Here is a 23,908-nt window from a genome sequence, read left to right as displayed (position 1 = left end):
CGTTGCCGATTGATGCTGGAGGGGCCCATCGCCGTTTGGTAAAAACAATGTTGATGCCCCCTGACCATTTCGGGCCCTAGGCACGTGCCTACTGGGCCTATTGGTTAATCCTGCCCTGCCCAGGACATGTTTTAGAAATGATCTGGAAAAGGGAGTGAGGCAACTTTAAGATGGCACAGTTATTCAAAGCAGATTGTGGTGGACTGGGCATCTAAATGGCAGATAAAATTACAGATGAGAACATTTGCATATAGGACAAATAATCCTAATTATAGAAGTATGATGTTGGTTTCCATGTTAAAGGTTCTGAAATCCACTGCCCGCATGGACGCTCTGTGGAAGCTCCCATCGCCATAACAGCATTTCTAGTGCCATCACCACTTTTCATGCCATGCCTCACACCAGACCATCTGCTGTATTGTCCTCACTCTCTAGCAATGACATGCCCCACTAACAGAGGATAAGAGACATGATTGTACTGTCTCCAAGCTCACAAAATGTCTTTACTGTAGTTCCTTGGCATTCATCATCTGGCTCAGAGGTACACAGGGATTCCGTGCCAGCTTAAAAAGGAGAGGGTGGAGAGAACAAATGACTCTGGTCACATTTCATTACAGTGTACTTTCTGCCTTTTTGAAGTGATTGTGCTTTTATATTGGATCAATTCAATGTCATCTGAACTGGGGCATTAGGTGTTGAAATTTCAGGTTTTGCAATTGACAGCATTGTCTGATATTTCTGTTTAGTCCTGAAGGAAACTGAGGGGCCAATGCATTATGGGTCTATGCGCACAGCATTCAGCAACAGTAATGCAAAAATCTAGATCAGGAATGCTTGAAGCAAATTTATATTTAAATTTTATGTGGTTAAACCATTCAATTTATTCAACAGGAAATGAAGGGAGGAACATGCCTGACACATTGCACACAAAGGTTTTGCGGTAGTCTTGTGTACATGCCTAGACAAAAACAACTATCGGTGCATATCAATGCTTTTTCTTTCAGCACCTAAACATGAGCCTCACAAATATTACTAGCAAATAGAATTTATCCCAGGACAAGCAGGCAGCATATTCTCACATGTGGGTGACGTCATCCACGGAGCCCCGACGCGGACAGCTTTTCAAGCAAACTTGATAGAAGATTTCAAGTTTGCTAGTGCTGCACCACGCATGTGTGTGCCTTCCTGATCCACCAGAGGGCGCATACCCTCCTCATGGTCCTCAGTTCTTAGTTTTCCGCTGAGCCAGAAAGCCCTGTCTCTCTTCTCTGCGTTCTTCTAAGTGCCTTTCTGGCACCGCGGCTTCTTTATTTTGTTAGGGAGTTGCTGTGCGTTTGTTAATTGATCGTGTATTTCTTTGTTTAAAAAAAAAAAAAACAACAACAAAAAAAAAGGACTTTTTATTGTGTTTCTGCTGGTTCCATCGGCAGGCCCTTCTTGGGCCTCAGCCATGCTGCTAGGCCTCATTTTGCTGCAGCTGTATTTTCTTCTTCCCTGGCCTCTCTCTGGGCTCACCTCGTGTGAGCAGAATGGCCGGGACCCTTTTTCCTTCGTTGGAATCGGACTGAGTAGCTTCGATCCCCGGTAAGTTTTTCTTTCTTTCTTTCTTCTAGGTGCGTTACCTTGGTAACGCCACCGGCTGAGTCTCAGGCATTCCAGGCATCGAGTGCAATCGTGCCCGCCTCTACGAGACCTTCGATGCGTGCCTCCTTTCATGGGAATACTCATCTCGAGGTTGCCCTTTATGGAGTGTACTGCTGCACCTTTATTACCAGTTTCATTGGTACGGTGCCGACTTCTGAACCTCGACGGACTTCGGTGTGCCTCGACGTCGACTGGGGCTTCGTGCCTCGACGTCGACTGAGGCTTCGTACGTCGACGTCGACTGAGGCTTCGTACGTCGACTGAGGCTTCGTGCCTCGACGTCTCCTGGGGCTTCGTGCCTCGACGTCCCTGAGGTTTTGTGCCTCGACGTCGACTGAGGCTTCGTGCCTCGACGTCGACTGAGGCTTCGTGCCTCGAAGTCGGCTTAGGCTTCGTGCCTCGACGTCGGCTGAGGCTTCATCCCTCGACGTCGGCTGAGGCTTCGTGCCTCGACGTCGGCTGGGGCTTCGTGCCTCGACGTCGGCTGGGGCTTCGTGCCTCGACGTCGGCTGGGGCTTCGTGCCTCGACGTCGGCTGAGGCTTCGTGCCTCGACGTCGGCTTAGGCTTCGTGCCTCGACGTCGGTTGAGGCTTCGTCCCTCGACGTCGGCTGGGGCTTCGTCCCTCGACGTCGGCTGGGGCTTCGTCCCTCGACGTCGGCTGGGGCTTCGTCCCTCGACGTCGGCTGGGGCTTCGTGCCTCGACGTCGGCTGGGGCTTCGTGCCTCGACGTCGGCTGGGGCTTCGTGCCTCGACGTCGGCTGGGGCTTCGTGCCTCGACGTCGGCTGGGGCTTCGTGCCTCGACGTCGGCTGGGGCTTCGTGCCTCGACGTCGGCTGGGGCTTCGTGCCTCGACGTCGGCTGGGGCTTTGTGCTTCGACTTTCTGCCTCGACGTCGACTGGGGCTTGGTGTCACGACGTCGACGGATGCTTTGTACCTTCGACGTCGGCTGAGCCGTGTGCTCCGCGTCGCCTGATGCTTGTGCTTCGACGTCGACTGAGGCTGGGGGCCTCATCGTCGGCTGGAGCTCTGTGCCTCGTCGTCGACCGAGGCTTCTTGCCTCGCCGTTGACTGGAGCTTTGTGACTTGACGTCGCTTGGGGCTTTGTGCCCTTTGCTTGACTGTGGCCTTGTGCCTCGAAGTCGACTGTGGATTGGTGCCGCAACGTCGCTAGGGGCTTTATACCTCGGCATCGGCTGAGGCTTTGGGCCTCGGCGTCGACTGCGGGTTTGCGCCCCGGTTTCGACGGGGGCTTCGTGCCTCGACTTCGTCTGTGGCTCTGTGCCTCGGCATCTCCGGCTCCTATTCGAGAGGGTTCCCCGTTTTCTCTTCGGTTCATTCCGGGCAGCCATGACGGATTCTTGTAGTGCGGAGTTTGGTTTCCTGGAGGAGACTCTCTCCCTGCTCCGGCTCTATTGCTCCCGCCATGCGTCATCTCGCTTGGCGCAGAGTGTGGCTGAGGATCCGAACCTCCAGGATCGTCTCGCCACTTTTACTTGCGTGAGTACTGCGTTTCTTGAGGCCTCTCTTGCGGAGGCCACTAACCGCCTTTCAGAACGTGACCGGTCCTTCGCCTATCGGGACGCCTTCAGCTGAATCCCTTCTGCCTTGGTGGTTTGGACTCCTTCTCCGGAGGGCCCTCCGGATACCTTTCTTGTGTTATCTCGGCCTCCTTCGCAGCAGCCGCAATAGCTGCAGCAGCGCCGGGTTATGGTCCAGCCGCCGGCTTCGGCGACTCCTGGCCGTCTTTTTGACTATTCTCGCATAGCCTCCGGGCTGCTCTCTTTCTGGGGATTCCTCCCCTCCCTTCGGGAGGGGTGTCACCGTGTCTACACACTGGGAGTATAGCCTCGCCTCTGTCGGTTGGGCGTTCCCATCCTCCCATCTGCGTCTGGTCCTGGCCCTTCGTGACCTGCACTAGTTTCTAGTCTGGGAGCGGTTCAGACTCTGTCCGCCCCAGTCTCAGGAGTCCGTCGGGGCAGACCTGGACCCAGTTTGTCTGCGCTCCTTCTTGTCTCGGCCTCAGGGGGAGGGCCTTGTTTGTTTATACTGGACGATGGCCCCTCTGTCCTCAGTCCGCCTCCAGTCTTTTCTGCCTCTGCCTCGGCAGGCCGCCTGTCTGCGCCTGAGTCAGCTGGTGTCTCAGCGGTCTTCGGCCTCGGCCGAGCTGATGCTGATGCTTTGGGATCATGGGTCTCCACGGTTCATGTCCCGATGTTCGCCTGGTTTCCTCTTCGTGTTCCCCGCTGGACCCGAGCATCTCAGTGATGGCAGGATCGGGATCCCGCTTCCCAGCGCTTTTGTGGTGCGCTGGTTTCGTTGATGGGCCACCTCTTCGTATCCCCGCATCAGAAGGTTCTGCCGATGGACTCCTCGGCATCGGCTGAGGGGCGCAACACGACGGCCTTCGGATTCGGGGTCTTTTGGTCGGGTGCGGACCGTCGCAGCCGCATCAATCTGCTGAAACTCCGGGCCATTTACAATGCCGTGGTGGATTTTCGTTATTGGTTGCTGGATTGCGGGGTCCTGGTGCGTCCCGACATCCCGGTGGCGATGTATTCTGTGACCAAGCCAGGGTGTACAGGTTCCCTGTTACTTTGCAGGGAAGCCCTTCGTCATTGGAGGGGGAGTTACACCACTACTTCTTTCTTTGGGCGGTGTATTTCCGGGGCGAGCAGCATTGTCTGGTGGACACGTTGAGTCGCCCTTTTCGGCCGCATGAATGGTCGCTCCATTCTCAGACTCTGCGGCATGTGGTTGTTTGGTGGGGAACCCCACAGGTAGTTCTGTTCGCTTTGCCCCTCACTCACTGGTTGCCTCGATATTGCTCGAGGATGTTCTCCCGGGTTCGCATCGAGGTGGATGCTTTCCTTCTCGATTGGATGGGCAGGTTCCTCTATGTGTTTCCTCCCTTTACTCTGATTCTCAGGTCTTTGATACACCTCCTGTCGGTCTGCGCCACCATGATCTTGATGGCTCCTCTGTGGCCCTGGCAGCTGTGGTTCTCCCTGCTCCTCCAGCATGTCAGGGAGCCTCTGTTCCTACCTATGCTCCCTTCTCTGCTGTCTCAGTGTTGAGGTTTCTGTTGCATTCCAATCTGCAGTCTCTACACTTATCAGCTTAGTTCCTCGCAACGTGCCTCCCTCCTTCTGTTTCTCTCAAGTCGGTGGGGGTGTTTTCGAGGCCTCTCGAAAGATCTCCACTCGGCAATGCTATTCCCAGAAATGGTCCTGATTTGCTGCGTGGTGTGCTGAGCACCGCATGGATCCGCTCTCTGCCTCCTTGCCTTCAGTGCTGGTTTATCTGTTTCACTTGTCTCGGTCTGGTCTCAAATCGACATCTATTCGAGCCCACCTCTGTGCTTTTGCTGCCTTTCATCGGCCGCTTGATGGGACGCTGCTCTCCATCCATCCGACGGTTTCCCGCTTTTGAGGGATCTCTTCAATGTACATCCTCCGCTCAAGGCCCCTCCGGTGGTTTGGGATCTTTGTGTGGTCCTGACTCAATTGGTGATGCCTCCATTTGATTCCATTGATAAAGCTCTTTTGAATTACTTCACCTGGCAGGTGGTATTCCTGGTTGCTCTCATGTCTGCTCGCAGAGTCAGTGAGCTGCAAGCTCTGGTTGCGGACCCGTCTTTTCCTGTATTTCTTCATGACACGGTGGTCCTGCGTACTCAACCCCAGTTCTTGCCCAAGGTGGTTTCGGACTTTCCTCTCAATCATTCCATTGTTCTTCTGGTCTCTTTTCCGAAGCCCCACTCGCTTCCTGGCAAGGTGGCGCTTTAAACACTTGACTGTAAGAGGGCGTTGGCTTTTTATCTTCAACGCACTCAGTCTCCTCAGACGGTTCCTCAATTGTTTTTGTCCCTCGACCCTAATCGGTTAGGACGCCCAGTTTCCAAGCGCAACTTGTCCAACTGGTTGGCTGCTTGTATTTCCTTTTGCTACGTTCAGGCTGGTCTCGCGCTGCATGGTCGAGTCGCGAGACATAAGTCCGAGCGATGGCGGCTTCTGTAGCTTTCCTCAGGTCGACGCCTATCGAGGAGATTTGCAAGGCTGCCACTTGGTCTTCGGTTCATACTTTCACCTCCCACTACTGCCTGGATACTCTGTCCAGGAGCGACGGCCGGTTGGGCCAGTTGGTTTTGCGTAATCTGTTTTCTTGAATTGCCAACTTCCCTCCGTCCCTTTTTTGGTTAGCTTGGAGGTCACCCACATGTGAGAATATGCTGCCTGCTTGTCCTGGGATAAAGCACAGTTACTTACCGTAACAGGTGTTATCCAGGGACAGCAGGCAGATATTCTCACAACCCGCCCGCCTCCCCGAGGTTGGCTTCTTTGCTAGCTATCTGAACTGAGGACCATGAGGAGGGTATGCGCCCTCTAGTGGATCAGGAAGGCACACACATGCGTGGTGCAGCACTAGCAAACTTGAAATCTTCTATCAAGTTTGCTTGAAAAGCTGTCCGCGTCGGGGCTCCGTGGATGATGTCACCCACATGTGAGAATATCTGCCTGCTGTCCCTGGATAACACCTGTTACGGTAAGTAACTGTGCTTTTTGCAAGGCTCATATTTATTTAGGTGCAGAAAAACATGCACAGGTGTGTGTTTACTTTTGGTTTTGCTCTGACACAAGTACCTGTTTGTTCCCTCCTGTATGTCTTTAAAACTGAGCCTCCTTTTTAAAGAAGATAAAACCAGCAGTTTAATGTGAAAAATTAACAAGAAATCCTCCTCAAAATCTATCAGCATTATAAGCCATTGTTTCCTTCTTTGCATTGCAAAGGAATGCTTATTGACCTCATTGATCATACATTTCAAACTCTAAACACTTGGTACACAGCAGTGTGTACTGCAAATCTGGCATTAATAGCATGTTAACACAGGTAGTAGCTTTGAGCATCGACCTCTGATTTCTTGAAAGTTTATTTATCTTTTGAATGATTCTGTTGGGCAGTGTACTTGAGTAATACTATAACTCTTGACATCTAAAGAATGGATGGATATGTGCTCTCTGGCCTGCCAGTGTCCTCCAGCTCATTCATTTTTATTTTTTTGTTACATTTGGCTCACAACTTTCTTGAATGTAGCTCAAGGCAGGTTGACGTTAATTAGAACTGCCCCCAAATAGTGCACTGAATACTGTAATCTTTTGTGATTTTGTATTCTCTATTCTATGTAATGTGGTTTTATATTATCTGGTCTGTTTTGGGTTTTGGGTCCTGAGTTCAGGCCTCAGAGGCAGTGGGAAGTAAGATGAGACAAGAGACAGGTGGTGCATAAAAAGTATATTTTATAGGGATAGGTTTTTACAAATATAGAGCATAATTTAAATTAGATTTAGAGCTGCTTCTGTGTGTATATATCTGTGGCCTGCCTGAATGAATGAGAGCATAGCAGAGAGCCTGTGCCTTGCCTGAATGAATGGGGTATGTGTGTGTTTCTTAATCCATGGGTGTATAAGTGTGAAGAGGCAGAGAAGAAGGAGCAAGAAAGGAGCTCAAGATGCTGCAGCCTGTCTTAATAGATTTGAGTTTGTTCTAAAAATTAGTATCGCCCTTTGTCTCCATTTGGTATCTGTTTGAAATAATGGTTCTGGTAACTGAAGCCATTCTGTGTCTGTCTGAATTCTTTAAGCACCTATCCTTATCGCATCTGTTTGAAAGTCAAAGGCTTTGCAGGATACTCCCCAGTACTATGCAAATGGTTCTTTGTTAAGTGCTGGACTTTTAAGAGTCATTTAGTGGCATTCTAAGGGCCTTTGTTAGACTGTATGGGCAGGAGCTATTCAGTCTGTCTGCACAAAGATTTTCAAGGTCCGATTTGTTTAATATAATATCCTAGAATCCTTTCTTGCACTCTGAATTTGCCAACACACAGTAAATGTAATGCTGACATTGCCCACTTTTTTGTTTGTTTCAAGTGTATGGCCTGCAGTACCTGTCCATAGTGCATTCACTCCTGCCCCTGCTTTAAATACAGCAGTTGCCAGTTTGCTATTCTATGAGGCCTCTCTCTTACCTCCAATAGTTTATATTCTGCTATTATCAGCAGGTCCCCTTGTCCTGCACAGTCTGTCTCATTGGCTATACATATGAGCAATTCCCATTATGAGTCCAAACCTCGTGTCTTAGGGTAGCAACCTCTGGGCAGGGAAACCCAATATGCCACCTCGGTGCCTGTCAGAGAGAGAATGAACAGTTCATAAGAGATGCGGGAAGTTTTCTGAAGAGGTCAAGGCTTAAGGTACCAGGATGCCATGAGTGGGGGGGGTATGCCACGCATGATTAGACAATGGCAAATTAGTTAGGTATCGGAGATAAGATACTAGAAAATCATATGTAACTACCTTAAAATGTAGATGGTATTTTGTGGTATATGTGTTGTAAAGAGAGATACATGTGCAGCCTAGGAAAATCATAAAAATACATAGCAAAATTTGTACAATAAGATAATGATAGGGTGAAGAAGGACATTGAAGACATACCCAAAGAAAATGTCCCATGGAGACAAGAACTTCTCGCAGCAAATTTTCAACAGTTTGTACAATCTGTCCATTCTCAAAAGTGATAGTATGATTCACTTCTTTGGAGGTTGTCTTAAGTTGTTCAATATAGGCACGGAGTCCCATAAAGTTCAGCAGCTTATGAAATGTCTTGTTCCCCATGCCAAGAGGGAGTAGATGCATAACATATGAAATAGTCTGGAATGTCCAAAGAATCATTGGTTACCAAAGGCGTGAAATAGGTTGTAGCATACACCAGTCTAAGGGTACACAAGCCGTTTGTTGGGAGTACACAGCTTGGCTGCCAATTCCTGCCCATCCGTAGAGGTGTCCACTTCCACTGGGGATCCCACGTTCCTGCCTGTCCCCTAAAGCCGACGCAATTACCATCTTCAAGCCACATTTGGTCCTTCAGTCTTCAGCAGCACTCCTTGCATGGATTGCACATGCACCATTTCACATTCTGCATGTAAGTAGCTGACCCAGAAACCTTCTCTCTGATGTTAGAGTTGACGTCAGAGGGAAGGCTTGTGGGTCAGCCACATGTAGCATGTGAATCGCTGCTTGTGCATCCCCACTGAAGACAGAAGAAGTGAGTGCTGCTCGAACAAGAACTAGGTTGGGTTTGAAAGGGGCAGGGGGTAGGCAGGAAGGTGGAATCCCTGGAGGCATCAATGGCTTTTCAGATGGGCAGCTACTTACATACGGGTGGGGGCACAAACTCGACACAGATGGAAAGAGGGGACATGAACATGGGACCCAGAAGAGAGGGAAGAAGGGGGCACTAACTTGTGACATAGGAGGGAGGGAATAGAAAGGGAGAATTGTTGGGTATGAGTGTGTGAGTCAGAGAGAAAGATGGTGGCGCATGGGGAAAGGAAAATTGGTCATAGAGGAGTGGGAGATGCATAGGAGAAAGAAGGATGAATGTGAGAAATGTTGGATAGGGTGGTGGAGAGGGAACAGAGGGACAGATTAAGGGGATTGCAAGGGGGAGGAATGTTGGACATAGTGATGAAGGGAGAGATGTGGCATTGTGCTGGAGAGGGGTTATAGAAGAAATGGGGCTGGTGGGTAGTGGTGAAAAATGCTGCACATGATCCTGAGGATGAGAGAGGGAGAATTGTTGGATGTGACAGTAGAGGGGGTGGGAGAGATGCCTTGATCTCTCAAGACAGGTGGACAAAGAGAGAAGGAGACTTGTTGTTAGTAGGAGTGGAGGAAAGGGGAAGAAAAATTGGACTCATGGAGGGACAGAGAGAGATGTTGGTTGGGAAAGGGAATGAGGTCTGGAGGAGAGGAAGTGTGCAGAAGGCAGAAAGTGTTGGATTCTTGGAGAGAGAGAGAGTGAAAGATGGATGGGGAGGGAAGAAGAAATGTCATACTCAGGGGAAGGGGGAGAGGGCAGAGTAAAAAGTTGAACTCATGGAGGGAAAGAGTGAGATGTTGGTTGGGGGAGGGAATGAGAACTGGAGGAGAGGAAGCGTGCATTAGGCAGAGAGAAAGATGTTGAACTGGTAGAAAGGAGGGAGAAATGTTGGACATGGCAGTAGAGGGAGTGGGAGAGATACACCCTGGATATCTCTCTCTCTTTCCCCACTCCTTTTGCAGCAGGGGAGGGAATGAGAGAGAGAGGGAGACATGTTGCCAATGGTGGCGGAGGAGAGAGGAAGAAAAGTTGAACTCATGGAGGGACAGAGAAATATGTTGGTTGGGGAAGGGAATGAAGTCTAGAGGAGAGGAAGCATGCAGGAGGCAGAAAGAAAGAAATATTGGATGCACAATCAGAAGGAAGTGCAACCAGAGACTCATGAAATCACCAGACAGCAAAGGTAGGAAAAATTATTTTATTTTCAATTTAGTGATCGAAATGTCAGTTTTTTGAGAATTTATATCTGATGTCTATATTTTGCACTATATTTGTCTATTTTTTTATATAGTTGTTACTGAGGTGACATTGCATATTTTAGTCATCTGCCTTGTCCTCTTTGAAAACCCCCCAAATATAAATACTGTAATTAACATTTTCTCTGCGTACAATGTGCTTTGTGGTGTTTTTTTTAAATTTTGTGGTTGCTATTAATTTTGTGGTTGCTATTATGTATTAAGATTATATTGTGTATATTGTATATGAAAAATGGATGGAAAAAATTGCATTACAATTAGTACTGTTATTATGGGGTCTGGGGTGGAGCTTACATAGAAACATAGAAATAGACGGGGTACTCGGTTGATATTTATTAGACTTAGGGGATACTTGGCTTGAAGAAGTTGAGAAACACTGGCATACATTGCTGATCTCCAACACCATTAATGGGACACCAGGTGTGAGTAAATAGTTTGAACCTTGTATATAGCAAAGTGTTCTTAAGAAAGTGGATGTCATGTACCCGGGGATCCAGAGAAAAATAATATTTTGTAGAAAGAATAGTTGAAAACAAGTGTCCCGCTCCAAGGTAGTATAAAATATTTGAGGTAGTAAGTGAGTAGGAGAGCTTGGCAGTCAGGGAACAGGAGGATGAATTATTCCAGCAGGAGCTGTCAGCCTCTTTAAACTGATGAGGTTCACACTTGAAATGAAATGGTGTCTGCTCAGACAGAGGGTTATCCATCAGCTTCAATAAAGTACAGTTATCATCCAGTGGTTGTACCCAAGTGAGGTGATCCAAAGGATATAGGATCATATTGTCAAACTGCACACCAATGTTAGGATAAATAACAGTGTGATGTCCTGACCATGGGATCACAGTACAAATAGAGAATCCTTGTGATGAAGAGATTGTAACATTAACTGTTCACCAATCAAGGTGAGCTATAGCAAATTCAGGTAATTTAATACTATCCATCTGGACAAGGGATAGTGGCCAGTGGCCTAGTCCATGCATTTGTTTGTTCAGCCACAGAAAAGCTGTCTTGTACTGGCATTCAGGGGCCAGGGGCAGACTCTAAAAGCCATTCAATATGTCTAATACAGAGAAAAATTTACATTTAGGGTTCAGTTTAGAAAACGTTTCAGGGTACTGGTGCCACAGATTTGGAAACCTGATTTAGGGCCTGAAAGTCTATAGTGAGCCTGAAGGAGCCCCCTGGTTTGGCAGCTAGCCAGGCTGGAGAGTTGCATGTTGAAAAGAGAGGTCTGTTTCATTTTGTGTATGTTACTTTTGTAATGCCACCTAGGAATAGGTGGTTGATAAATTTTTTAAATAAAATAAATAATCAGACCCCTCTCCTTCAGTACCTGTACAATCTTATTTACTGTTTCTGTTGCTTAATGAGGTACTGGATATTGTTTTTGTGGTGAAGGATCTTCTAACAGAATTTCAGTGTGCATTCTCCTACAATCTAGCTTGTCTTATGCCCAAACTGGAATATGGGAAAAGGAAGGGAAAGGGATTGGAACTTGTATACCGCCTTTTTGTAGTTATAACACCACACTCAAAGCAGTTTACATACAGGTACTTAAAGCATTTTCGCTGTCCGTCCAGGAGGGCTAACAATCTATTTAATGTACCTGAGGCAGTAAAGGATTAAGTGACTTACCCAGGGTCACAAGGAGCAGTTCGGGGTTTGAACCCACAACCTCAGGGTGCTGAGGCTGTAGCTCTAATCACTGTGCCACTGCAACCTCTGAGGGAATGCTGCTGAGCTGCCTTAGTACACTGAGTGGTTAACTGCATGGGTATGACCTCATGAACTAAAGTTTTAGAAGCATTTGGAATTCCTGTATCCTGCCACCAAGTAAAATTAGCCATATCCACGACCAAGTCTAACTGGTCGAAGACATCAATTCCAATTATTTCTTTGTCTGTACTGTACTCATTATAGTGGGGCAGTAGTTTCCAAAATGTCATTGCTCTGTTCACTTTGCACTGGGATACCCCATTTAAGTGGGATGGTCACACACCTTGAAGCTATGTTATTTATACCCTGAATCTTGTACATTTCTACCTTTGTCTGGTCTGTAGTCGGAGAAGCTCTAAACTGATTCCACCACTGTATCAATCAAAGCTAATTTATCCTGACCCTCTATAAATGAGCTTCAACATAGGGAAATGCAAGGTCATGCATGTAGGGAAAAAGAACCCGATGTTCACTTACAAAATGGGGGGATCACCGCTAGGGGTGAGTAACCTTGAAAGAGACCTGGGAGTGATGGTAGACACATCATTGAAGGCGTCGGCGCAGTGCGCCACAGCCTCAAGGAAGGCAATCAGAATGTTGGGCATCATTAAGAAGGGTATCACGACCAGGACGAAGGAAGTCATCCTGCCACTGTATCGTGCAATGGTGCGCCCACACCTGGAGTACTGTGTCCAGTACTGGTCGCCGTACCTCAAGAAGGACATGGAGGTACTTGAGAGAGTCCAGAGAAGAGCAACTAAGCTAATAAAGAGTATGGAAGACCTCTCATATAATGACAGACTGAAGAAGCTGGGGCTTTTCTCCCTGGAAAAGCGGAGACTTAGAGGAGACATGATAGAAACCTTCAAGATCATGAAGGGCATAGACAGAGTAGACAGGGACAGATTTTTCAAATTACAGGGAACCACAAATACAAGGGGGCACTCAGAGAAATTGAAAGGGGAAAGGTTTAGAACAAACGCCAGGAAGTTCTTTTTCACTCAGAGGGTGGTGGATACATGGATGTGATAGGCAGGAGTACGCTATAGGGCTTCAAAGAGGGTCTGGACAGATACCTGGAGGACAAAGGGATTGAGGGGTACAGATAGGAGTAGAGGTAGGTATTAGGGAGAGGATTAGAGGCAGTTACAAAATTAGTCAGGGACACTGTTCAGGCAATTAGGCCTGATGGGCCGCCGCGAGAGCGGACCGCTGGGCAGGATGGACCTCTGGTCTGCCCCAGCGGAGGCAACTTCTTATGTTCTTATAATGCTGTTAACATTTGGGCAGCCACAAGTGTCCAATATCAAAGGTGCCTCAAACCTTTAAGTTGAATTCTGAATACTTTCTCCCTCATTCCAAGGTTCCTCAAGTGAGTTCTCGGGTAAATGAAAGGAGTCAGGCAGGGCTATGAAGGCCTGAGTCATCTTGGAATTTGGATACAGAGGGTCAAGATATCTGTATGCAGTAGTCCTGTTTTCCTTAAAGGCTGTTGCATCACTTTTTACTCTGTCCAATTCCAACTGCATAGTATGTCTATCCTGCTCCTATTTAATTGTCTTTCTAATTCATCTTTCTGGGCCTTGAGCTCATGGAAAGGGATGTAGCTGGAGGCATTTCTGTAAGTACCTCTGTCCTTTTATTCTTGTGGATTGTATATTTTTGTGTATTGGGGCGATCCTTCAGCTCACCACCTCCTTGCTTCTGACACTGAAATAATTTGGGATGGCTGGGTCTTCCACACAGACCCAATCCTGAGCATTAATGTGTCAAAAAGGGTTGTTTAAGGGTCCTTGGAAAACAACAGGAGGCGTTTAGTAATATCAGGGGTTAATAATTCTATTAGAAATTCTTTATGCTGTCTCTACCATAATCTTCTGTATTGGGCCAATGCTCATGCTTTTTAAGTACTGTATCTAGCGCACCCACACTCTATATAGAAATTTCTCTAGGGCCTCATTTGGTAGAGAAGAAAGAGTTCTAAGTACTTCCAAGGAGGTGTAGCAAAATAGTTGGGTATGGGTGAGTGAGAGCCAAATTTATTATAGTGCGGTCCCAAGGCTAGATGCATAGCTTATCAAAATCAGAATTTTCCTCTTATACTTCCCTAGAACCCAGTGAATGAGAATATCAGTAGCCCATTTGCACCATTCATTTACATTAAAAAACACAGGGCCAACTTTCTCCACTATCCTTTCAATGTCACTATCTTTCATTGAGTCCTGCAGCTCAACTGTTACTGATGCTCTAAATTCATTTTCAGGGGCTACAGTACCGTAACCTCCCTATAATTCTGAATATTACTCTGGTAAGGCCTCAGAGGGTCAGTGGAGCCCTGGGTCTCACCCAATTGCTATAACCTTTAGGCCTTTTCTCCTTGCTAGAGATCTCTTTATGGTCTGAATGTTGAGTCATCTTTATTTGAACAGACATTCCCAAGTCGGCACCTTTTTTTATTGCTCAAGATGAGTTCTGGCTAGTATTAACATGACTGTGTCAGAGTTCAGCCATATTCTGCAGTTAAAAGCATGTTCTGTCTCTCTTGTCTGTGTGAACTGATACTCCCTCTTTCTACTGCTCCTGCACTTTTATAAAACAGATTGCTGAAGCTTTACTCCAGATCCTTGGGTTCTATCGGTCTGCTCTGAGAAAGGAAGGGAAAAAAATCCTTAAGCTAATCTCTGAAGGAGAGGACCAGCTATTGGACACATTAATGGCAAATCAAACCTTTTTCAAAACTTGATTAAAAATTAATCAAAGTGAATGGAGGCTTTGTGGTGTAATATTGACTGAAATGGTGTGGTAACCGTCTTAGTCCACTTTTTAAGATAATATCTAGAAATAAATACGTAGACACAAAACAAAAGGAAAAAAAAACTTTTGAAGGTAAGTAATCCTTTATCAGATCTGATCTAAAGGATTACCTTCGAAAGCTAACCAAACAGTACACTAAGTTAGTCCAATAAAAAAGTATTATCTTTTGTTTTATTTCTATATATTATGGAGTAATGCTGAAATCAGTTTGACTTCAGGATACTTGAGTTTCTCTAGAATGTTTGTGTTTATGAATGTCACAGCCATAGAGACAAAAGGAAATCCTCTAAAGATTTGTTTATGCCTTCCCTTCCCCTAATTATAAAAGGTATATAAAGTATGTGTACACAGAAGCCAAGTACTGTACTTCTGTGTTCGAAAGAAGAGTGGGGCTTGGGGGTGACGTGTCTGATCTTAAGGTGGCAAAACAGGCAGAAAAGGCAACAGTCAAAGCCAGGAGGATGCTCGGGTGCATAGAGAGAGGAATGGCTAATAGGAAAAAGGAGGTGATAGTGTCGTTGTATAGTCTCTGGTGAGGCCACATTTGGAATATTGTGTGCAATTCTGGAGATGCACCTTCAAAAATATATAAATAGGATGAAATCGATCCAGAGGGCTGATGATAAAACTTGTTAGTGTTTTTGTCATAAAATGTATGGGGACAGGCTTAAGAAACCTCAATATATGTACTCTGGAAGTAAGGCGGGAGAGAGATATGATAGAGACATTTAATTATCCGAGGGCAAACAGGCAGTATATTCTCGCATGTTGGTGATGTCATCCGTGGAACCCAGCATGGACAGTCAAAAAGTGTACTGTCACTTTTTAAATCTTTAAGACCACCCTTACTGCGTATATGCCGGTGCCTTCCTAAGTTCCCAAGTTTATTTAAAATTTGTTATTCTGCTTATTCAGGCTCCTAAGCGGAGTACATAAAAGTTAAAACTGAGTATTACATAAAATAATTCATACACACATGTTGGAACGAGCAACAAATATTATAGACATACTGAAACAGTGGGAATGGGGGAGGGACTAACAAAAAAGGTAAGCACATACAGGAAGGGGAATCACACAGACGGGATAGTATGCCTTAGAAAACCAGATGGGAACTGCGCAGAATCAGATTCCGATAAAGCAGAACTACTGAATGAATACTTCTGCTCGGTCTTCACCTGCGAGGCACCGGGGCACGGTCCGCAGTTGCAGGCAAGGCCCAGCATGGAAGACCCGTTTCAGAATTTCGAGTTCACACCTGGCGACGTCTACTACGAACTGGCAAGACTCAAGGTGAACAAAGCCATGGGACCGGACAATCTACACCCCAGAGTGCTCAGTGAGCTGCGTGATGTCCTGGCAGAACCGCTATCAGGACTCTTCAATCTCTCCCTAAGTTCGGGGAGAGTCCCCAAAGACTGGAAAACAGCTAACATTGTTCCACTGCACAAAAAGGGTTGCAGGGCAGAGGCTGCAAACTACAGACCGGTGAGTCTCACATCAATAGTATGCAAACTCATGGAAACACTAATCAAACGTAAATTAGACGCAATCTTGGATGAGGAGAATCTACGGGATCCCAGTCAACACAGATTCACCAAGGGTAGGTCCTGCCAATCCAGTCAGCTTCTTTGACTGGGTAGCAAAACAGTTAGACTTGGGAGAATCCGTGGACGTCGTATACCTAGACTTCAGCAAAGCTTTCGATAGTGTCCCGCATCGCAGGCTGTTGAGCAAGATGAAATCAATGGGGTTGGGAGAAACACTAACTACATGGGTCAATGACTGGCTGAGTGGCAGACTTCAGAGGGTGGTAGTTAACGGTACCCTCTCTAAAACATCGGAGGTGACCAGTGGAGTACCGCAGGGCTGAGTCTTGGGCCCGCTCCTTTTCAACATATTCATAGGTGACCTAACTCAGGGGCTTCAAGGTAAGGTAACATTATTCGCTGACGACGCCAAACTATGCAATATAGTGAGAGATGGCAATTCACCCGATAGTATGACACAGGACCTACATTTGTTGGAGCTTTGGTCCTCGAACTGGCAGCTGGGCTTCAATGCTAAGAAATGCAAGATCATGCACCTCGGCAGCAGAAATCCGTGCAGAACTTACACCTTGAATGATGAGACCTTAGCTAGAACTTCAACAGAACTAAACTTGGGAGTGATCATCAGCGCAGACATGAAAACTGCTGATCATGTGGAGAAGGCTTCATCTAAGGCAAGACAGTTGTTAGGTTGCATCCGCAGGAGTTTCGTCAGCCAGAAGCCTGAAATCATAATGCCATTATACATCAGAGGGAACGTGCTGCCGAGGTGCAAAGTAGCCTGCGAGGTTCGCTACAGCCGGCCGTGAACTTCAGCAGGCTGCTTTGAAGAGGAGCAGTGGCGGCGGCAGTGGTTGGTGAGTGAGGGTGGGAGGGGGTGTCACCGGCGTGTTCCCTGCCTCCATGTTTGAAAATGGAATTCTGCACAGAAGGGACACAGCATGCTGTCAGGGAACACGCCATCCCTAAGTGCACATGCGCGCTTAGGATTTTATTATAGAGGATTCTATGTGATATTGGGAACCACAGTGCCTTAATCAGTAACGGTGTCACATGATCAAATTTCCTTGCTTTAGCTATTAGTTTGATTGCCGTGTTTTGTATAATTTGCAAATGTCTACGTTTCTTTTGTGTAATACCTTTCTATAATCCGTTGCAATAGTCAAGCCTAGAGAATACAAGAGATTACAACGTTAGCTTGTGGGACCTTCAGTTTTCTGCAGAGCTGAGAAGCTGTTTTTTAGAATCTCTCTAAGTTCATCAAACTATTGTATTTTTTGTGCCTTCCCATTTCATTTTTTCCCTACTTTTAGTCATATTTTTCTATTTCATTTCATTTTTTTCATTTCAAGTTTTTCTGTTTATTAAAGAGTTTTTTTCTGGCCTTTTGGCTCTTTTCATCCTGTTTTCAGACCAGGAGCATCGACTTGTTTTCAGTATCCTGTATTCTCGACCTCCCCGAACAACTGAGTCCTTTGACCTACTGTTGGCTGGTTTTCCTTCAATATCCAAGGCTCCTAGTGGCTTCAAACGGTGCACTTGATGCCACAGAATCATTTCAGGTACAGACCCACATGATTGGTGTGTCTAGGTCCTAACCATCAAGATATATCTTGTACGCTCTGTTCTCCGTTGCAAAAGAGGTCACTAAAAGCCAGGAAGTTGTAATTTGAGAAGTTTTTTTCAGGTCAACTTCACGTGCATCTGGAATAGCTAATGTTCAACCATGAATTACTCCAGTATCGACACAGGCACCAAAAGCTTCATCTTCCTCATCAGTGCTACCATCATCAGGGGAGCTTCATAAGAAAGCTAAGAAGCATAAACATGTTTCCCTATCTAAGCAGACATCATCATCATCTTAAGCGTCGATGCAGTTGATGTCTCCTTTGAAGCATGCCTTGACATAAGAGGTCTCAACGCCACGACACCTGACTGTGCCTTCTGTACCACTTGCCAATATTGATATGGTGCCATTTTGCAAGATCAGCTAAGAGAGCTGTTGTAGACAATGATGCATGATCACCTTGTCACCTTGTCTTCCTCTAAGTCAACCCAGACTTGAGCTCCAAGGAGATATTATGTTACCTCCAGATGTTCCACTTACTATGCCAAACAAAAGTATAGCCAGCCTACCACATCCACTCACTCTTCAAATCGGAGGTGACCCGGGCAACAGAATACGCAATCACAGACTCAATCAAAACTGCGGTGTCTTCTAGAAGTAAGGAGATCCTGGATTCTCTACAAAAATTGTTCCAGTAGTTGGTAATGGACGCCATGAAGGATGGGGCCATTCTGGACTTAGTACTTACAAATGGTGAAAGTGGTACCGCAGAAGACAAATGCAAGTAGGAATTGAAGTGTAGACCCTGATCGATTTTCAGAGATTGTGTTCATGAAGAGCTCGCTAAACTAAAGGTGGACAAAGCAATGGGGCTGGATGGTGTACATCCAAGGGCACTAAAAGAAGGTACTGAAAGAATTTAGGAAAATTCTGGCAGCTTCACTGGCTGATATTTTTTTAATGCTTCTCTAGAATCAGGAGTGGTACCAGAGGACTGGAGAAGGGCAAATTGGTCCCTATCCACAAAAATGGAAGTAAGGAATAAATAGGGTACTACAGGCCAGTCTGACTTCTGTGGTAAGTAAATGAATGGAAACATATTTAAAAATAGAGAATAGTGATATTTCTGGAATCCTGTGTATTACAGGACCCGAGGCAATATGGATTTGCAAGAGGCAGGTCTTGTCAGACAAATCTGATCAATTTCTTTGACTGGGTGACCAGAGGATTGGATAGAGGGAGTGTTCTAGATGTGGTATATTTAGATTTTAACAAAGCATTTGATAGTGTTCTACATCTAATAAATAAACTGAGTGCCCTTGGAATGGGCCCCAAAGTGAGGGACTGGGTCAGGAACTGGTTAAGTGGAAGATGAAAATTGGGTAGTGGTAAGTGGAGATCTCTCTGAGGAAAGGGATGTTACCAGTGGTGTGCCTCAATGTTCTGTTCCTGGGCCTGTTCTTTTAAACATTTTTTTATGCAATATTGCTGAAAAGCTGTCGGGTAAGATTTGCCTCTTTGCAGATAACAAAATCTGTAATAGAATAGACACCCCTGAGGAAGGACCTAGTGAAGCTTGAAGAGTGGTCTGTAATTTGTTAGCTAAAATTTTAATGCCAAGAAATGCAAGGTCATGCATTTGGCTTGCAAAACCTGAGAGAACAGTACAGTTTTAGGGGGGTGAAGAATTTTGTGCAGGAAAGAGGAGCGGGATTTGGGTGTGATAGTATATGATGATCTTAAGGTGGCCAAACAAGTTGAAAAGGCAACTGTGAAAGCTAGAAGGATGCTAGGTTGCATTGGGAGAGGTATGGCCAGTAGGGGAAAAAAAGGTATTGATACCCCTGTAAGACACTTGTGAGACCTCCATTTAGAATATTGTGTACAATTCTGGAGACCGCACTGTCAAAAAGATATAAACATAATGGAGTTGGTCCAGAGGAAGGCTACTAAAATGATGCATAGTCTTTGTCATAAAGGACAGACTTAAATATCTCAATATGTGCAGTATACTTAGCAGGAAAGGCAGGAAAAAGGATTTATGATAGGTATTTAAATACCTATGTGGCATAAATGCACATGAGGGGAGTGTCTTTAGTTTGAATAGAAGCTCCATAATGAGAGGGCACAGGATGAAGTTAAGAGGTGAAAGGCTTAGGAGTAATCTAAGGAAATGCTTTTTTTTTTTTTTTTTTTTAACAAAAAAGGTGGAAGATGCATGGAATAGTCTTCCAGTAGAGGTGGTAGAGACAAAGAGTCTGAATTAAAGAACATGTGGGATCTCTTAGGGAGCGGATGAGATTGTGGATGGACCATTTGGCCTTCATCTATCTGCCTTCACTTTCTATGTTTACTATCCTATTAGTATAGGACAAGATGTAGTTTTAAAAAAAAAAATCCTAGAGTCCATATTTCTTTTTCTATGATGTCTGATGTTTTCTTTGTTCAGGCACGCTGCATATTCCAAACTGGGGTTTTATTTCATGGCTACAGGCAGTAAATAAGGGTTCCTATCTGCTCTTTCCAGTGCTTTTAACCAGTTGAATCTAGATTGTGTACTTAAATTAGGTATACAACAATTTTGTGTTAACCTTGTGAATGTTTGCCTGAAAGTTAATTTGAAGGAATTATGCCCCCATTAAACCAAAGCCATTTGCAACCTGAAAGAGTGAGACCTCTGACCCAGGGGCTGGGCTATAATCTGACATTTGATTGTGTAGAGTAGAGTTTGGTGCTTGGCTGTGGCTAATAACATTTTTTGTTGTTGTTTTATTCCCCAGTTTCCCACAGTCAAATCACTCGCTTGTATAGTCGGTTCACTAGCTTGGACAAAGGAGAAAATGGGACCCTCTGGTAAGCACTACCTATTTGTAAGGAGACAAGGAAGCATCCATACTACCAGTGCTTTAATCCTGGATTTAGAGGCTTTCTGGCACACATTTCCAGAGATGACTAGATTAAGAAAAGTCTTATTTGTTCTACAAGCCAGTGCCAGATATCATAGGAAAAATAAGTCTTCACTGCATGATGGTGGTAGACACTGGTGGGGAGGGGACTTCTGGAGAGGTCCTTATTTAAATATTCACAGAGAAGGGATGATTCACTTATGATTTGATTGCTGTTAGAATTGGATAAGGCATGGTGTTTGGAAATGAGTAAAATCTCTCCCAGCATGAAGTCTTGTTTAATTAAAAAAAAAAAATTATTTTTTTTTTCCCAAATCTGGAATGAATTATGCTTATAAACCAAGGTACTACTGTATTTATATCATTATGTGTAATTGATATAAACTTCCCCCCCCTTTTACGAAGCTACATTAGGCTTTTTATTGCCAGCTGTGGCAGTATTAGCTCTGATGCTCATAGGAATTGTATGAGCATCAGAGCTAATACCGCCACAGCCAGGGATAAAAAAGCCAAATGCAGCTTTGTAAAGGGAGCCCTTAGATAGCACATTAATTTGGGAATCCCTAAAACATAGCCTCAAGCAGTTGTATTTGATCTAAATGTTTGGACAATAGGATGTATTTGATCTAAATGTTTGGACAATAGAATGAATTTGATCCAAACTAAATTACTGGTTTAGAAAGAATCTGCTCTAAAATGTTTGGACAATAGAATGAATTTGATCCAAACTAAATTACTGGTTTAGAAAGAATCTGCTCTAATATGTTTTGTTTATTTGGAATTTATAGACTGCATTTTGTTAACATCAATGCGGTTTACATAAAAACAATAAAAGGAAAAGAATGTTGCATTAAAAGGAAAGATATAAAAAGGGGGAAAAAAGGTTTGTTAGTGGCTGCAAAAATAGAATCTGAGAAATCTCTAATGAAATGCTAAATTAAAAAGATGAGTTTTTAAAAGAACTCTAAATTTAGAATAGGATGATTAAGATCAATTTTCAAATGGAAAAGAATTCCATAACAATGAGACTGAGGCAACAAAAGGCATAATTACGAGTAGATTTTAACTAAATGCACTGAAGATATTGACAATTCCAATTCCAAACTGGGTGATATAGGACCAAAAGTTTTGATAGTTTTGAAGTTTGGGTGATGTCCTAGCGGAACCGCTATCCGCGCTCTTCAATCTCTCCCTTAGTACAGGTAACGTCCCGATGGACTGGAAGACAGCTAACGTCATCCCACTCCACAAGAAAGGCTCCAAGATGGAGATGGCAAATTACAGACCAGTGAGTCTCACATCGATAGTGAGCAAACTAATGGAAACCCTAATCAAACACCAATTGAATAGAATCATGGACGAGGAGAAACTAAGGGATCCCCGCCAACATGGATTTACTAAGGGGAGATCCTGCCAATGCAACCTGATCAGCTTCTTTGACTGGGTGACGAGGAAGCTGGATGCTGGTGAGTCCCTGGACATTGTCTACCTAGATTTCAGCAAAGCATTTGATAGCGTACCACACCGCAGGTTGCTAAGCAAGATGAGTTCTTTAGGTTTGGGCGACACATTGACAAATTGGGTTGGGAACTGGCTTGGAGGTAGGCTTCAGAAGGTAGTGGTGAATGGCACCCCCTCCGAAATGTCAGAGGTGATAAGTGGAGTGCCACAGGGCTCCGTCCTGGGCCCGATCTTGTTCAACATCTACATAAGAAACTTGACAGAAGGGCTCCGAGGAAGAATAACATTATTCGCCGATGATGCCAAGCTAAGCAATGTAGTGAACAAGAGCACAACAGACAATAATTCAATGGCAGATGATATGATGCATGACCTACTTCTACTGGAGCACTGGTCTAGGTCCTGGCAACTCAGTTTCAATGCCAAAAAATGCAAAGTCATGCACCTGGGAAGCCGAAATCCATGCAAGCTTTACACCCTAAATGGCGAGATCTTGACAAAAACTGAAGCAGAAAGAGACTTAGGGGTGATTGTCAGGGAAGACATGAAGTCTGCAAATCAAGTTGAGCAAGCTTCATCCAAAGCAAGGCAAATCATAGGTTGCATACGCAGGAGTTTCGTCAGCCGTAGACCTGAAGTCATTATGCCACTGTATAGATCCATGGTGAGACCGCACCTGGAGTACTGTGTGCAATTTTGGAGGCCACATTACCGCAAGGATGTACTGAGACTGGAATCGGTCCAGAGAATGGCCACCAGGATGGTCTCGGGACTCAAGGAGCTCCCATACGAGGAGCGGTTAGGGAAGTTGCAGCTCTACTCACTCGAGGAACATAGAGAGAGGGGAGATATGATCGAGACATTCAAGTACCTCATGGGTCGCATCGAAGTGGAAGAGGATATCTTCTTTTTCAAGGGTCCCGCGGCAACAAGGGGACATCAGTGGAAAATCAGGGGCGGGAAACTGCACGGTGACACTAGGAATTTCTTCTTCACCGAAAGGGTGGTTGATCGCTGGAATAGTCTTCCACTTCAGGTTATTGAGGCCAGAAGCGTGCCAGATTTTAAGGCCAAATGGGACAAACATGTGGGATCTATCCGCAAAGATAGATAGGAAGGGTCATTGGAGTGGGCAGACTTGATGGGCCGTGGCCCTTATCTGCCGTCTATTTCTATGTTTCTATGTTAATAACAAAGTTGGCCTGAATATTTAACCTAAATGCTAAAGTTAAATCCTTATAAATCAGTCTAAATTTAATTGGAAGCCAATGATATTCTTTGAATAGAGGAGTAATATGGTCATATCTACGTGCATTACTAAGAACTCTAATGGCAGTATTTTGTACAATATTACAGTAATCTAATTTAGAAGTACATAAGAACATAAGAATAGCTTTACTGGGTCAGACCAATGGTCCTTCAAGCTCAGTAGCTTGTTCTCACGGTGGCCAAACCAGGTTACTAGTACTGGCCAAAACCCAAGGAGTAGCAATATTCCATGCTACCGATATAGGGCAAGCAGTGGCTTCTCCCATGTCTTTCTCAATAACAGACTATGGACTTTCCTTCAGGAACTTGTCCAAACCTTTCTTAAAACAGCTATGCTATCCGCTCTTACCACATCCTCTGGGAATGCGTTTCAGAGCTTAACTATATTCTCTGAGTGAAAAAAAATTTCCTCTTATTGGTTTTAAAAGAATTTCCTTGTAACTTCATCGAGTGTCCCCCAAGTCTTTGTAATTTTTGACAAAGTGAAAAATTGATCCACTTGTACCCATTCTACTCCACTCAGGATTTTGTAGACTTCAATCATATCTCCTCTCATCTGTCTCTTTTCCAA

General features: G+C 45.2%; 1 protein-coding gene across 1 annotated transcript in view; it reads left to right on the top strand.

Moving 5' to 3' along the window:
- CHP1 (calcineurin like EF-hand protein 1) overlaps positions 1-23,908 on the top strand; it is a 63,479-nt gene that overhangs the window by 9,077 nt on the left and 30,494 nt on the right. The window contains exon 2 of the mRNA XM_033953326.1: positions 20,482-20,554. Coding sequence (XP_033809217.1) covers positions 20,482-20,554 — 73 coding nt within the window. The remainder of the gene's footprint in view (positions 1-20,481; positions 20,555-23,908) is intronic.

Source organism: Geotrypetes seraphini, chromosome 7, assembly GCF_902459505.1.
Source record: "Geotrypetes seraphini chromosome 7, aGeoSer1.1, whole genome shotgun sequence".
Taxonomy (NCBI): Eukaryota; Metazoa; Chordata; class Amphibia; order Gymnophiona; family Dermophiidae; genus Geotrypetes; species Geotrypetes seraphini.
This window is presented reverse-complemented; position numbering and strand designations above follow the sequence as displayed.